This window comes from Triplophysa rosa, linkage group LG7 (genome assembly GCF_024868665.1).
Source record: "Triplophysa rosa linkage group LG7, Trosa_1v2, whole genome shotgun sequence".
In the NCBI taxonomy this organism is placed as follows: domain Eukaryota; kingdom Metazoa; phylum Chordata; class Actinopteri; order Cypriniformes; family Nemacheilidae; genus Triplophysa; species Triplophysa rosa.
In genome coordinates, this window is record NC_079896.1 from 12,372,886 (window position 1) to 12,389,144 (window position 16,259).

Here is a 16,259-nt window from a genome sequence, read left to right on the forward strand (position 1 = left end):
ATGACTAAACAGGCTTGGGGAAACACTACGGTGGCAGACTGGATACACAGGTACATAGAACGTAATCCACGAGCAACAAGACAATGACACATGAGGACTATTTAAAGGGAAGACAAACGAAGGATAACGACACAGGGCAGGTGAGGGTAATCAAACACGGCCGGGAAACAATACAGGAAACTGTAGTGGCAGATGCAAGCACCTCACACACAATGGACTCGCTTACATATTCACTCAGACAGAGGCAATACGGCCCCTTTAAGGAGGCGGAGCCGGGTTTTTTGAGTGCAGTGGTGTTCGAGGTTTGGTGAGGTTCTTGGATTACAAAACGTGCTGCGTTGGCAGTTGTTATCACATGCTGTTTCCTCGTATTTCTTTTGCTAGCACAAGTGCTACATTGGTGACCCCGAGTCAGAACAACTAACGCACAATGTCGACGAACGCTGTGTCGCTAAAGCTGCCGGAGTTTTGGGAGCAACAAGCGCCTGTGTGGTTCGCCCAAGCCGAGGCTCAGTTCGCCTTACGAGATATAACCGCGGACGACACGAGATACTACTATGTGGTTGCAGCTCTCAACAGTTCCACAGCCGCACGAGCGATAAGCATCCTGGAAAATCCCCCAGAACGAAACAAATACGTTGCGTTGAAGACTTACCTGTTAAAGACTTTCAGTTTATCTGAGACCGACAGAGCACGTCGTTTGCTCTCGCTGCCGGGCCTCGGAGATTCCCGGCCGTCCGAGTTGATGGATCACATGCTAGCCCTGCTAGGTGAGCATAAACCATGTTTTCTGTTTAAAGAGTTGTTCCTACAACAGTTGCCACAGAACGTTCGCACCTCTCTGGCAAACAGTACGGTGACTGACTACAGTGACCTAGCACAGCTGGCAGACGAATGTCATACAGCTTCGCGCAAATGTATGTCTAATGACTCCGTAGCCGCGTCTGTGTATCCCTTAACGAGAGCTGCAGCGCGTTGTGCAGACGAACGGCCGTCATTCACTGCACGGCAGTCAGCAGATCAAGGATTTTGTTATTTTCACGCCCGTTTTGGAGCAAAAGCCAAAAAGTGTCGTGCACCTTGCACGTTTAGTGACAGTCGTGGCGCGCAAGCAGTCAGCAGCATAGTGGCACATAACGCTGAATATCTCCTTTTCATCACAGACTCGCTATCCGGCCGACATTTCTTGTGTGATATGGGGGCACAAGTGATTCCTGCGTCACCGGTGGATAGACGATCAGGCGAAACTGGCACACCACTCGAAGCGGCCAACCAAGGAAAAATTAAGACATATGGAAAACGGCTAGTCCCACTGTGTTTCAATGGACAACGTTTTACATGGGAGTTTATTTTGGCAGAGGTGGGCAGGCCCCTCCTGGGTGCAGATTTTCTGTGCTCTTATGGACTGTTGGTTGATGTAAAGAACTGTTGCTTAGTTACGGCGGAAGGTTTCAATGTGTTACCTTGTTCACGAAGCACTTTTGCCACAACCACGCTGTCTAGTGCGTTGACCGGGGAGTGCGCGTTTGCTCGAATACTAAGTGAATTTCCCAATCTCACTAAGCCTACTTTCTCATCAGCTTCAGCCAGCCATGGGGTCGTACACCATATTTCTACGTCTGGACCACCAGTGCATGCCCGGGCTCGACGTTTGCATCCTGAAAAAATGGCAGTGGCTCAGGCGGAGTTTGCTAACATGGAAAACCTGGGTATTGTGCGGCGCTCCAACAGTCCTTGGGCCTCACCCCTACATATAGTCCCCAAAACTGATGGGGGTTACCGCCCGTGTGGGGATTATCGTCGGCTCAATGATGTCACCACGCCTGACCGATACCCGGTTCCCCACATTCAGGATTTTTCAGCCCGCCTGGCAGGGGCAACCATCTTCTCCAAGGTAGATCTAGTGCGAGGATACCATCAGGTGCCAGTGTTCCACGAAGACATCCCAAAAACAGCTGTGATAACGCCGTTTGGCCTCTTTGAGTTTTTACGGATGCCTTTCGGTCTCACGAATGCGGCCCAAACATTTCAGCGCATGATGGACTCAATCTTACGGGATTTGGACTTTATATTTGTGTACTTGGATGACATCCTGATCGCCAGCGCCTCCACATATGAACATCTGACTCATCTACGCTTGCTGTTCGCCCGACTCAGTCAACACGGTTTGATAATTAACCCTGCCAAGTGTCAGTTTGGCCTGAGGGCCATCGACTTTCTTGGTCACCGAGTCACAGACATGGGGGCATTCCCTCTACCAAACAAACTTGACGCCATCGAACATTTCCTTGTGCCTCACACTATCAAGGCGCTGCAAGAGTTTCTAGGGATGGTGAATTTTTATCACCGTTTCATTCCTCGGGCTGCTGAGCTCATGCGACCTTTGTACAGGGCCCTCCAAGGACACAGCAAAAATAAACCGATCACCTGGTCAGAGGAGATGACCAAGTCATTTGGGAACACTAAGCGAGCTCTAACACAAGCGACCATGCTGTCTTATCCGATTCCTGGCGCTCCTATCGCTATCTCCACCGATGCCTCAGATTGGGCCATAGGAGCAGTACACGAACAGTTTATAGGAGGAGTTTGGCAACCTCTGGCATTTTTCAGCCGTCAGCTACGCCCGAATGAACAGAAGTACAGCACATTTGACAGAGAGTTGCTCGCCCTATACCTAGCTGTCAGACATTTTCGTTTCTTTCTAGAGGGTCGTGCATTTACAGCGTTTGTGGACCACAAACCCTTGGTTCATGCGATGGCCAAGGTTTCCGAGCCTTGGTCGACCCGCCAACAGCGTCACTTAGCTCACAACGGATATACAGCACATTGACGGAAAAAGCAACGTTGTGGCAGATTGCCTTTCGAGAGCTACAGTGCAGGCAGTGCACTTTGGGAATGGACTTTGTCCGTTTGGCTGTGGACCAGCAGTCCGACCCCGAGGTACAGGCATACAGGATGGCTGACTCAAGTCTGAAAATTGATGTGCGATGTCTCCAGGGGCCACCCTCGCCCAGTCCTACCCATGCAGTGGAGGCATACGGTTTTCGATAAGGTTCACAGTTTGTCACACCCAGGGCGGAAAGCTTCGCAGACTCTGATCTCATCGAAGTATGTGTGGTATGGCTTGAAAAAAGATGTTCGGGACTGGGTCGCTGCTTATGTGGCATGCCAGCGGGCTAAAGTACAAAGGCACGTCAAAGCACCCCTGGAGACATTTGAGGTACCGGCGCGTCGTTTCGAACATGTCAACATCGACCTGGTGGGTCCGTTGCCGCCCTCTCAGGGATTTACTCTTCTTACCATGGTGGATCGGACCACCAGGTGGCCGGAGGCAGTTCCCTTGAACTCAAGAACAGCAGAGAATGTAGCACGGGTTTTCATTGACAATTGGGTTGCACGTTTCGGTACACCTGCAGACATGTCTTCGGACCACGGCCCGCAGTTCACGTCAGAATTGTGGTCGGAGGTGGCCCGCATTATCGGAGTGCAGCTCCATCGTACTACGGCATACCACCCGCAGGCCAATGGCCTGTGTGAACGTTTTCACCGCTCGCTTAAGACTGCTTTGAGGGCCAGTCTAACAGACGACAGATGGGTCGAGCGACTGCCCTGGGTTCTTTTGGGTCTGCGGACCGCTCCCAAGGAAGATCTACAAACCTCTTCAGCAGAATTGGTGTATGGTCAGACACTACGTGTCCCAGGCGACTTCATTCCTTCCTGCACTAAACCCTGGAGCCCGCCCGCGGGACGGTCTGCCCTGGTTGACAGGATCAAAGTTTTTCAGCCAGTGCCTACTTCGCAGCACGGCATGGGGCAGTCATGGATACCCCGGAACCTATGTACGGCTGATTTTGTTTTCGTTCGCTGTGATGCTCACCGACAATCTCTGCGACCACCTTACGATGGGCCATTTCGCGTGCTGGAGTCCGGAGATAAGACTTTCCTGGTTGACATTGGAGGTCGTCCAGAACGAGTTACGGTCGATCGACTCAAACCTGCTCATGGAGCGCGAGGCTGCCTGCTGGTTCCAGCGCGGGCGCCTAAGAAGGGTCGCCCATCCACTCACAAGGATACAGACTCCAGGGAGGCGTCCCAGCCCGCTCAAGCTGTGCCGTCGGCCACTGAGCCACATCTGGTTACACGTTCAGGCAGACAAGTTCGACTCCCAAGCAAGCTGATGTTGCCGGTGTTGGTGAATTCTGGGGGGACCTGTGTAGTGGCAGATGCAAGCACCTCACACACAATGGACTCGCTTACATAATTCACAAAAGGTATTCACTCAGACAGAGGCAATACGGCCCCTTTAAGGAGGCGGAGCCGGGTTTTTTGAGTGCAGTGGTGTTTGAGGTTTGGTGAGGTTCTTGGATTAAAAAACGTGCTGCGTTGGCAGTTGTTATCACATGCTGTTTCCTCGTATTTCTTTTGCTAGCACAAGCGCTACAAAACGAGAGGGGCGGGGCCAGTGACGAGACACCGGAGAGAACGCATATTATTGTCAAAAGGACAATACCCAGATAGCACAATCCATCTGGTTTACGTCTATTTGACATCTGCATTTACATCTGTAAGACATCTGCAATACATAGTTTGCTCATCTGCAATACGTCTCGGAGACGTCTGAACGTCTGTAATACGTCTGCTAAAGATCTGGAGATCTGCTGCTTAAAAACATCTGCTAAACATCTTAGAAAGAGCTGTTGTACATCCATTCTAAATCATAAACATCTTACAGACATCTTCTAGATGTCTATATGACGTCTGACAGCAGACATCTCCGAGACGTATTGCAGATGAGCAAACTATGTATTGTAGATGTCTTGCAGATGTAAATGCAGACGTCAAATAGACGTAAACCAGATGTATGTGTGCTATCAGGGTATGTTTCTCTCCACACATAACCAAAGGCTTTGTCACGGCTCTGCCACAAGACCAAGAAAACCATGACAAGATAAGGCAGAGCCGTGACACACATCAGCCCCCCCAAGCAATTTCATCGGCCCGCCAGGCGGTTTTTAAATGTATTTAATAACATTGCGTTTCAGTTAGGATTTTGGTGAAAATTACTCATTTGATGTAATACAGACAAAATCCATTAGTGAGTCTGCTATGCAGCATACTAGAGTAAAAATGAAAAGAGAGGGAGACATGCGCTATTGCGCTAGCTAGAGGGGCGTGTTTAAACGCTGCGATCCCGTGTCTTGTCTTTTGAAGCGTCTCGCAAGCGCATCTCAAGACACTTGCGTCCTGAGCGCTGAGAAAGAGATACGGCTGTGACGTAGGGTTCTGCTGTTCTGCAATCGGTCACTATTGCTGAGAAATGCTCTAAGAGAGGCTGCTTTTAATTTCACTTCTTATAAATCCCATTTAGGTAAATGGCGGAGTGACACAGACTGTGAAATGGTTCCCGTCATAGATATATAAGAGTTGGTTCGAAAATGAAATAACTGTTTAAAAAAATCTAAAATCATGTATTTTATTGCCTTCCAATTCATATCAAAGTGCAGTTGCTTTATGATTTCAAGCCACACTTACTCAAAAAATACATATAACTAACGCAATAAAACAATAAAAACATTATGACATAATAAAAAACATGATTTTTGAATTTTTTAAAAAACGGAACCAAACTCTTCATATAGTTCCCGTAGTGGCGTAGCTCTCAACCAATCTGATTCGAGAACCAGAATAATTGTAAATATGGCTCACAATGAATATAAATTAAATTAATTTTGCAATGCCAAATCTTTAACTCGTATTGTAATATTACAATGTTTTATTTTTTTAGACATGTATATTACACATCTGATTTCACATTAGTACATAATAACCAGTACAGTATAACCAGTGATATGCACAAAGGGTACAGGTGCAGAAAAATATTAGTGGTGGTACTTTTTCTTTTTTAAATATGAAAGAGTTAGATCAGTTTAGATATTTATTGCATTTTAAAAGCCATAAATTAAGCATTGAGCAGAATTATACCGTTTTGGTTCAGCCCTCCACTACAGTCCCATTTCTCATGTGGCCCATTGGGATTAATTGCACACCCCTGAATTAGAGGAATATTTGAAAATGTCAAGAATAAAAAAATATGTATACTGTAAATTATTATAATGTGTCTTATGACAGTGTGCAAATGTTTTGCCTTTTTTTTCAATATAAAGTATTTATAAAACAGTGTAGAAGGAATTGCATGTACAAACACTACAGTAGTTAACACATTTCAGTTTGGTATAAATAAAAAAAGATTTAATTTAATGTGCGAATAATACGCGGCCCTTAACAAGGATTCGAAAACATGATGTGGCCCTCGAGGAAAAAAGTTTGCCCACCCCTGTTTTAAACCAACAAAATGCACATTATTGGGTATATTCCTAAATGTAGTCAGCGTCGTACTCCATGTGCCTCTACGCCTGCTTGTGATTGGTCCGTGTGATGTCCCGCCCTCCGGTCTGTGGACGTCACCTCAATCTTCATATGTGTTTGGCTACAGATTCTGTCAGTCAGCCCTCGACATGGCCGACATTAAAGTGCATTAAGTCTAGTGGCAGGACCGAAGGAGCAATTCAATAAGACAACCGATCAGGTAAAATATACTTTGGTTGTGTTATGTCATATACAACAGGAGAAGATAGCTGGGTTATGGTATTAATATGTTGGGATATGTCGAAGAAAGCCAGGATAGATCGCTGTCGGTATGTGAAAACGTCCTCTCTTTTAGCAGCTAGCGGATGACAGCCTGAGTCTCATCAACAACACCGATCACAGGCAGCAACCTGCAGCTTTACAGCCCACATCTGTTGATTTACCAACATTTTATTCATTCACATGTTTGTCTTATGACAGGTCATTAGACGCCGAGAAGATGACGCCAACACCCAGTTTGCTTTAATACATCGTTTCATAAGCGCAGGTTGATGAGCGTCGCCTTCATACTCGATCATATGTGGATGCTTCACATAATAAATTGACAACGTTCTTATTGATGCTTTTTTTTGTTGCTAAAGACTGTTTATCAATGAGTGCGGAAGGAGGTGGAAGACAAACAGTTCAAGGTTGACTAGGCTTGAAGTTATTGTGGTTGCCAGGCCTATATAAACGTTTTACCAATGCGTTAGAGGCTTGTTAGGTTTTCATTGCGAGTCTGTACTGAATGTATGTTGCATATTCTTCTGACTATAGCTGTGAATCTGATTCCCAGTTCTCTGAAACAGCCATATGCCATGATTACATAAACCACTGTGCCTATGGTAAAGTCCATACGTAAATAATATAAATCAACTGGGGGATGACTGTTTTAATGAGAAATAGATAGCATGGCCAGATCTTTGCCGTATAAACTTTGATCCGTGACCGTGTCTCTCTTTAGGGAGGGCTGCAACTGCAGCCAGGAGAGCAGAGGGAAGGATGCCATCTCCATCTTTTTCCCTCGATGCCCAGCTGCGCTTCCATGACAAATGGCTGAAGATAGACCTGCAGGTAAGGTTCTAATGAATTTTGTCCAAATATTCTCTAGTTTGCCCCAAGCCTTGATGCTGAAATAGAGAGTGGTGATGTTTTCTGGTGGGGAGAGATTTATGAAAAGCCTACTTTTAGTTTGCACTGTTGGTCAGCATATACTGTATATCTGTATTTGTTCAGTAACACAAGCAATGCAGTTACTAAGCTTCAGCAAACGAAGAAATTATTTGTAAATACTGACACTGAGTTGTTGTTGTTAATATTTTCTGGTCTGTAGCATCTTGAAAGCATTGCTTGGGGGATGTAGCTGTTCAAAAGCTTGTATTGTCTTTTTTAAAAGACTGTTCCCAAAGCTTTTTATTAGAGCTCTCAAAGCAAACAGAAGTCTCTTTATTCTTATTTATGTCCTCCTGCCTGTGTTTACAAGGCCACTTGTCATACAGCCTGCCTTTGTGGAAAATATGAAAATAAGTAATACTTTTAAAGAATGAGGGATAAAGTTGTTGAGGTGTTTTTGCTTTGACCCTTAACACCGTTTAGCTTAAGGACTGTTTTGTCCTTTCTGAATTTTGTGTATGGGATTACATCACCAAACAATCTTGTTTATGTTACTGGGCAAACACTTCATTACCACGGCATCATGGACATTAGTTTCTGTTCCTTATGAGAAAAGAAAATGATTTTTATTAAACGCCATGATAACCAAGTTAGGATTTTTAATGCTGATTGTTTGTAAACTAAAGCTTCTCACATACTATATACCTGTAATGCTGAATGGTATTTGTCAATATATATATATATATTGGGGTGGGAATCGTTTGGTCCCTCACGATCGATTCTTGACGTACTAATTAGCATACAGAAAACGCCATTACGTCACATTTGCGCTCAGAGTTAGACTAGTGTTGTCACATATTGTATTTTAATACAACTTAGTGCCCAATAAAGCCAATCTCATTGACATTTTCTTTTGTCAGACATTAAAACAAGTGTACTATAGTAAACAAACGCGATTCATTAGTGCCACATGTTAAACGGCAGTCACTTTCAAGAATTTACACATCCTCTGACAAAATCATCATACACATAAGAGAGGTGATTTTGTCAATATTACTGTATTTGTCTCATGCAGCGCGTGTGAGCTGACTAACAAAGTGTGCATATTTATAGAAGTATGATGTTCTTAAGTCTAAACAGTGACAGGTTTTGGGAAACGCACTCATTGACAATTCAGCTGCGGTATGGTGAATTGAACTTGCTGTTTCTCCCTGCCGCTCACTGCACAGAGTAGATGCAGAGAAAGACCATCGTGAAATTTATTTCGTTATATTGAAGTTTAGTACAACGGGGCTGAATGTTTTTCTCTTTCTATACTGCTCGTGTATGCTCCGCTGTATCTCCCCGTGAGGTGTGCGCTCTCTAACTGGACCGGGTGATGTTACATTTGTGAACGAATCGTTCTTTTTGAACAAATCTTTTTAGTGAACGAATCGTTCTCGTTCACAAAATGCATTGACTCGTATTTCTCGTTCACTGAAATCTCTCCCTCGAGCATAGAGAGCGTCTTCTAAAAGAGTGTCTAAAGCACGAGCCAATGGCGTTCGAGTTTGAGCTTTGACAGAGCATATGATTGGTTGAATGTACTTAACGAATACGCCCTTGAGTCTGAATGAGATAGATCTCGTTCGTACACGAACGAAAGGACCCGTTGATTCTCGTTTTTGAATGACATGAACGATCAGTCATCTCGTTCATGCATGAACAAAAGGACCTGCTACTTCTCGTTCATGAACGACATGAACGATCAGTCATCTCGTTTGTAAACGAACGGAATGAGCTGCTACTTCTCGTTCGTGAACGCTATGAAAGAGGAGGTCTCTCATTCAACAAGTACAGAAATGGCCACAATTTAAAGACACTTTTGAAAATTAACCATGGTTTTAATATAGTAAAGGTAGTAACCATCTTTTTGGTGTATTTTTTCTTTACCATGCCAATACAAATGACTGTACTGTAAATATCATACTTAAACGATAGTTATATTTTAAAACCTAAATGTACTATTTTACAAACTTGATGATTTAACTGTAGTTTGTATAATAAAGTTATTTTTCGTTTGTTTGTTATAAGCTTTTATTTATTTATTTATATAATCATATTTACAATAATTCAAGTGTATGACACATTCATGACACTTAAACATGCTAACGCATGCAAATAGTTTGTTGTTGCTAATACTGCTGTTGTTTACGTGTTGCTTTTATTAAATATGAGAAATCAGTCACGTCAGGCACTGCACCTGATTCTGGGATCCCTGTCCTGTTGTGAAAGACTGACCGAGCATGAGCCAATTCGGGTTGTCACGATACCATAAACATGTCTTACGATACTATACCAGCTGAAGTATCTCGATACCAAGTAGTATCACGATGCTGTGCCATGTTCATAATTCAAATCTAAACTGTATTATACTTTGCACTAGAATATTTTGTTGTATTAACTGTAGTAATTCAGGGCTCTAGACTAACTTTTTGCACTGGTTGCACTGGTGCGCCTAACTTTTTTTCTTAGGTGCACCAGCACAAAAGTTAGGTGCACCCAAATTTTCGACAACATCGCATTTAACACCAGTTTTACAAGTTGACTTTTTTTTAAAATCGCTGTCCATATAGGCAATATTGACTTGTAAATGATTAACTAACAATCTGGTCAACATAAAGTTCTTTATTTGAAGCACAATTCTACAAGAAAGCAGGGCTCTAGACTAACACCTGAGAGAGGTGGCACTGGCACCAGCCCAGAGTCGTGGGGTGAGGTAAGAAAAAGAATCACTAAAACTTCATTAAAATGTGTTTAATACATTAATAAATCAATTAGAAATTAATACAAATCATTGTTTATGATTGAATTATTTTTATTGTATATGTAAACTCTCTTTCAACACTTTACCATATTTAAAGCTACTTTCTTCCTTTATTTGTTGTGAACGACTCCTATAAGAGAACACAATTCCTTTAATATCAGTGAGTGTTTTTGGGCCCGTCCGTTGTTGTTTGATGAACATTATAAACAGAGATCTTTATTATGCTGCTGCCCCTTTAAGAGCTCGCGCAATATACTGGAACACGTGTTTTGTTTCCCAACTGTTTGGTCATGAAACAAACTGAATACCTTTACAAGGTTTCTTGTTAATATGGGAATTTTTAGGTTATATTGTGTTAATATGTCCGTTTCAGAGTAAGAAGGCGTGAAAGAGAACACCGTTTAGTATTTTGTGCTCTGACTCTCTGGGCGAACGCATATCTCAAACAACCCGCGAGACCTGAACGCTTTTAGTGATTATTCTTCATGAAAGCTGCATCGATACACGTTTGGCTTCTATCAACAGCGACTCACAAATAAGTAGTATTTAGCGTGATGTATAACATGTTGTATGCTTTGCAGTATTGTTAGAGATCTTTATACAATAGTTTAGTGCATCAAGTTTAAACACATGTTTCCTGCATTAGCTTCACATGCATACAATACTTGCAACACATTTCGTTATCTTTGCTGTTTTGTACCTTAGCAGGGGAAATTCTTGTATTCTGCATATTTATTTAAGTTGCAAGATTGAGCGCTTCACTCGTCTGCTCTTTCGGTCCTTCGCCTCTTACCCGTAACCCGCGAATTACGTCTTTGGGGTCGGGGCACTGATAGATAAGCGAATGGTTGAAGGAGGGGAGACGAAAATGAGTGACTGAATGCGCAGCTTGCGCAATATAACATTTCTGCGCATTAAATTCATAATACGCAAAAATTATACATTGATCAGTTTGACAGTGGCACCGGTTCTTCCATTAAGAAAAACTTGTCGCACTGGCAAGAAAATTTGTCACAAAATGAGACCATTTAGTCGCAGTCTAGCGTGTCAGAGCATTGGTTATGATTTTCGGACGGATCAGGCCGTAACTTAACATTCTTAACGAAAAAGTTGTCAATCGTTCTTTTCATCTTCTCTCATCATCCGCGGCTACATCCACTCTGTTTATCTGACGGGCCTAGGCTACTCACCTCTCTGTCCGACTGCAGCACAGCATTTTCAAACGTACACGCACGTACAGGAATATCTGGACCACGGCCAATCAGAGGGGGTCCGCCCTTCACTATCTCTGATTGGTTTAGACCACGATATGGGCCTAATGTCTGTTGTTGAACCACAGGGAGACTTTCGCAGAGACTTTTTTTCCCCTCGAACGGCTGGTCGCACCGGTGCGACCTCAGATTTTTTTTAGTCGCACCATTGAGAAATTAGGTCGCACTCTAGAGCCCTGTAATTGGATAAATTGTAGCAAATACTGTAGTATACTTAAATTTTACAATGGTAAGACTCAAAAACACTAGTGTCTATGAGTTTTAGTAGTTTACTGTAGTAAATACTAAAGTACACTAGATCATTTTTCATGTGGGAACTAATTCAAATGTGTAACAAATTTCATTGATACAGCAGTCTTTATAAAGGAAAATATTAGGCTTACTTTAAATGCAGAACTAAGATGGCCAGTAGGTGGCGTCAATTTTCCACTGAGTTAGTGAATAATTTAACCAACTCTTTCAAAGCACTAATTTGAATCATTATGTCGTCCGAGTCATTCAAAACACACATTCATTTTGGAGATAAACACCGCAAAAAGGCAGATGTAAGTGTTCAAATAAATATTAATGTGCATATGCAACATTACCTATGGTACTACGATATTACCGTTTCAAAAATAGAGAGGCATCGCGGGTATTTTGAAGCTTTAGCATCGCGATGCTACCGTAGCACCGGTACACCGTGCAACCCTAGAGCCAATAGTCCCTGAGTGCGGGATGTTTAAACACTATCATTGGTCTGAGCTACTGAACGAATACGCCTCTTCACTGAACTAGTCAGTCATCTGACATAAGAATCAGACATCTCGTTCGTGAACGAGGAGCTGCTGACCGAATGAATTAGAGAAAGCATGTCAATCGCTCAATGAGTCACTCTCGTTCGCAACAACAACAGAATATGATATATTGTAGCATAATATACTGTACATTACAATTATACAAACACATTATTCAAATTACTTGTACTACATATAAGACAATAATTTTCGCCACCGCCTGGAGTATGTATGTAATATATGACGAAATGGTCACTGAACAAATCAGTGAACGAACCTGAACGAATCATTTTGGTGAACGAACTGAAAAAGAACAAATCACTCAAATGAATAAAAATTCCCATCACCTCTCTCGCGGTTGACTTCTGCCTTTTTTGTTCTGATGACATCACGTTATTATATTTACTTATAACATTTAAAATCGTGAATTGTGAATCAATTTGAATTGACTGAATCGCGATTCATATGTGAATCGACTTTTTTTCTCCCACCCCTAATATATATATATATTAGTATATTTCTGTTCAAAGTAGTATTGAATAATTGTTTTCATATATTTTGGTATTTATTGTACATGGCTCTCCAAGGTAGCCAAGTAATAAAACAAGTTTATATTGATAATGATACATTACTATGTTAACATAATACGTTTAACTTTTTTGTGTCAAAAAAGTCATATAAACTAAAATGCAGATGTGCAATATAGCTATATGAGAATAAACTACAGGTCTAACACATCTTGTTTGCGAAGGTGCCTATTTAGAAGCAAGAAACATGCAATGAAGAATTGTTGAGCGGATTCAATTTCAAAACACTGGATGCATTTAGTCCTGATTCCCGGAAGTCATGTAATGATTTCCCAAAATGCTGTTTGTGTGTGTGTCTTTCCATTTGGGTCTATGAGATATTTTTCTTGCGGATTGCTCAAGGAGTCCTGTAGCTGTTATTAGCATCAGCTCAATGGTTGTGAAAGCCTGTCTGCTTTTCACAGATTAAGGTGTGGTGTCTTATTTAATTTGTCATGTGGACGTTTGAAACTTGAGACTGGGCTCCGAATTTCACCAATTATTGCTTAAGTCCTAACGGAGCCCTTGGCAGCTTTGTGAGGTGATAACATCTGTGTTGTGGGGGTGAAATAGAAATGTTATAGATGCTTATGGTCACCAAAGACCTTTAAGGCTGGACTGGAGGAGGAGATTTTCTTTGCTTGAATCTAATTACCTCTGCCAGGGAGACGGTTGCTGTGGAAAAAAAACAGGGCCTCGGAAACTTTTGCTAGACATATAAAATCTAATAAAGGAATGCAGGACTAATTTGTTGGTGAAATATAATCTGAATCCTGTGATGTCTGTTACAGCGAGCCTTCTCTCCTGAAGGACTGAGTGAGATGTGGAATGAGATGGTGAAGGATGAGGAAATTGTCTTTGACAGAGAAGAGTCTGCCAATCCAGGTAAAACTAAGCTCTTTGTCCCAATAAACTTTCCAGGAATTTATGCAACTAGAGTTTTTGCAAAATAATAATAATAAATAATAGCTTTATTTATTAATAATAGTAGTAATACAGGGTTTTTCCTGGCTCAAAATGAGGCGGATGTGTTGCAACCATAGACTGTATAAAATATGGACGTAGTGTCCGTGACGTCACCCGTAGGTTTGTGAAGAGTAAAAATGAAGCCTAAAGTAGGCGGAGCCGGTCGTCGCCATATTGGCATCTCGCGTAACTCCCGGATAATTGAAAATGGGCAAAGAGGCAGGACGTGGGTGGAGCTGACGTGCCTGGTTGCTGAAACAAACCAAGCCTGCCAAGCTCGACGTATTGGCGGTTGACGTTTAAACATTTACAGCGGTTTTGAGGTAAATTACCTGAAACTACACAAACAAACTTCAAATAACCGTTTATTTAAGTGATATTAGTGTTAGTAATAGGGCTGTCACGATTATTAAATAATCGTCTCATCGCGATTGTTTGACCTCATCGCGATGGTTTCAGATCATCGCAATTATTGCACATCTCTATAGAAGACACTAGGGGGAGCTGTAGTGCATCTGTATATTGCATATTTTAGTGTATATACTGTTACTAAAGCATGGTAATACTTGTAAAATGTACCACCACAACACAATCACTTAAAAAAAAAAAAAAACATATACAAATTACCTGCAGTACAATTTAATATTATTTAAGCAATCTCAGTGTGAAAACCAGTCTACCAAAATTTCATTAACACACAGGTAAAATTTAATTGTAGTCTTGCAAGTGAGAAAAAAACAGACTAGAAGCTTTTCTATGACTGATAGATTTTAATGGTGGCTTCAATTCACACCTGATCAATTTACTTAACTTACAAGTATTTGGCGGTTGTATTATTGACAGGTAAAAGCCTAAACCTTAAATATATGATGACCCAATTTTTCCGATGTATTTCCAAGAAAAAACAGTCTTGTATTCAGAACAATATGGTCGTTTCAATCGCTGAATCAAAAATATATGAGAATTAAATGTCAAAGCCCTAAAACAGACAATTAATCGTCATAATCGCATGATTTATAAGACAATTAATCGTCAGTCAAATTTCAAATCGTGACAGCCTATTAGAAAGAAATTATTCTGTAAATAATATTAATAAATGCAGTTCGTGTATTAGCATATTTTGCATAAGGTGCTTGCTAAGTGTGTCTTTAACTAATTTATGGATGGCGACCTAACTGTCATCAACTATCCAGACAGTTAGGTGCACCCAAATTTTCGACCGCATCGCATTTAACACGCAGTTTTACCAGTTCACTTTTTTTTAAATCGCTGTCCATATAGGCAAAATTGACTTGTAAATGATTAACTAACAATCTGGTCAACATAAAGTTCTTTATTTGAAGCACAATTCTACAAGAAAGGTAACTTACTGAAAAAGTGTTGGTGCTTAAAGTGCTTCACTGAACTGAAATTAAACTTAAAACATCTCAAGATAAATGGACCAGGGCTTGACATAACCTGGGAGGTTGATGGCTCCTGTCAGAGCATTGCTTATGATTTTCGGACGATCAGGCCTTAACTTAACATTATTCACGAAAAAGTTGTCAATCGTTCTTTTCATCTTCTCTAATCATCCGCGCTAATCCACTCTGTTTAACTGAGGCCTATAGGCTCCTCACTAGGGATGTGCCGAATGAAGCTTCTGAATCAGTGAGGCTTTTTCAACAAACTGCATCGGTGCTTCGAAGCTTTTGACACAGTCTTACTTCGCCATCTGGTGGTCAATAAAAATTCCTACACCGACTGTGTCACTCAGATATTTTGTTCATTGAAATGTTATTATAAGCTTTATTTGTATATTTAATATATAATTTAATAATATATAGCATTAGAACTCAAAGTAACAAAGAAAAATAAGCACATCCAGTTCTTAACATAAGTAACATGAATAATAATTTAATATATATGAAGACTTCCAAAATGAGATTTTTTAAATTTCAGTTTTTCAATTTTTAACAAATTATGTTTTTTTATGGTGCATTCCACTACTATCAATTCATGATTTTAGGTATTTAATTATCCGGACCTCGACTGGCAAGGTGGGTTTGTTTACTGGACCTCAAGCGATTTTAGTTGAAGACTCCTGCCCTAAAGCCACAGAGCCTACAATACATACATACTGTGGATATCAAAATATAAAATAAATGGCCTGATAAAAGATCATACCTTTTATATATACAGGTGCTGGTCATATAATTAGAATATCATCAAAAAGTTGATTTATTTCACTAATTCCATTCAAAAAGTGAAACTTGTATATTATATTCATTCATTACACACAGACTGATATATTTCAAATGTTTATTTCTTTTAATTTGATGATTATAACTGACAACTAATGAAAATCCCAAATTCA

General features: G+C 41.2%; 1 protein-coding gene across 4 annotated transcripts in view; it reads left to right on the forward strand.

Annotated features, from left to right (window-relative positions):
* Window positions 1-6,489: 6,489 nt before the first annotated feature.
* herc2 (HECT and RLD domain containing E3 ubiquitin protein ligase 2) overlaps window positions 6,490-16,259 on the forward strand; it is an 89,817-nt gene continuing 80,047 nt past the window's right edge. For all 4 annotated transcript variants that reach the window (XM_057339085.1, XM_057339086.1, XM_057339087.1 and 1 more), the window contains exons 1-3: window positions 6,490-6,586; window positions 7,370-7,479; window positions 13,729-13,822. In XM_057339085.1, coding sequence (XP_057195068.1) covers window positions 7,408-7,479; window positions 13,729-13,822 — 166 coding nt within the window. In that variant the 5' untranslated portion in view covers window positions 6,490-6,586; window positions 7,370-7,407. The remainder of the gene's footprint in view (window positions 6,587-7,369; window positions 7,480-13,728; window positions 13,823-16,259) is intronic.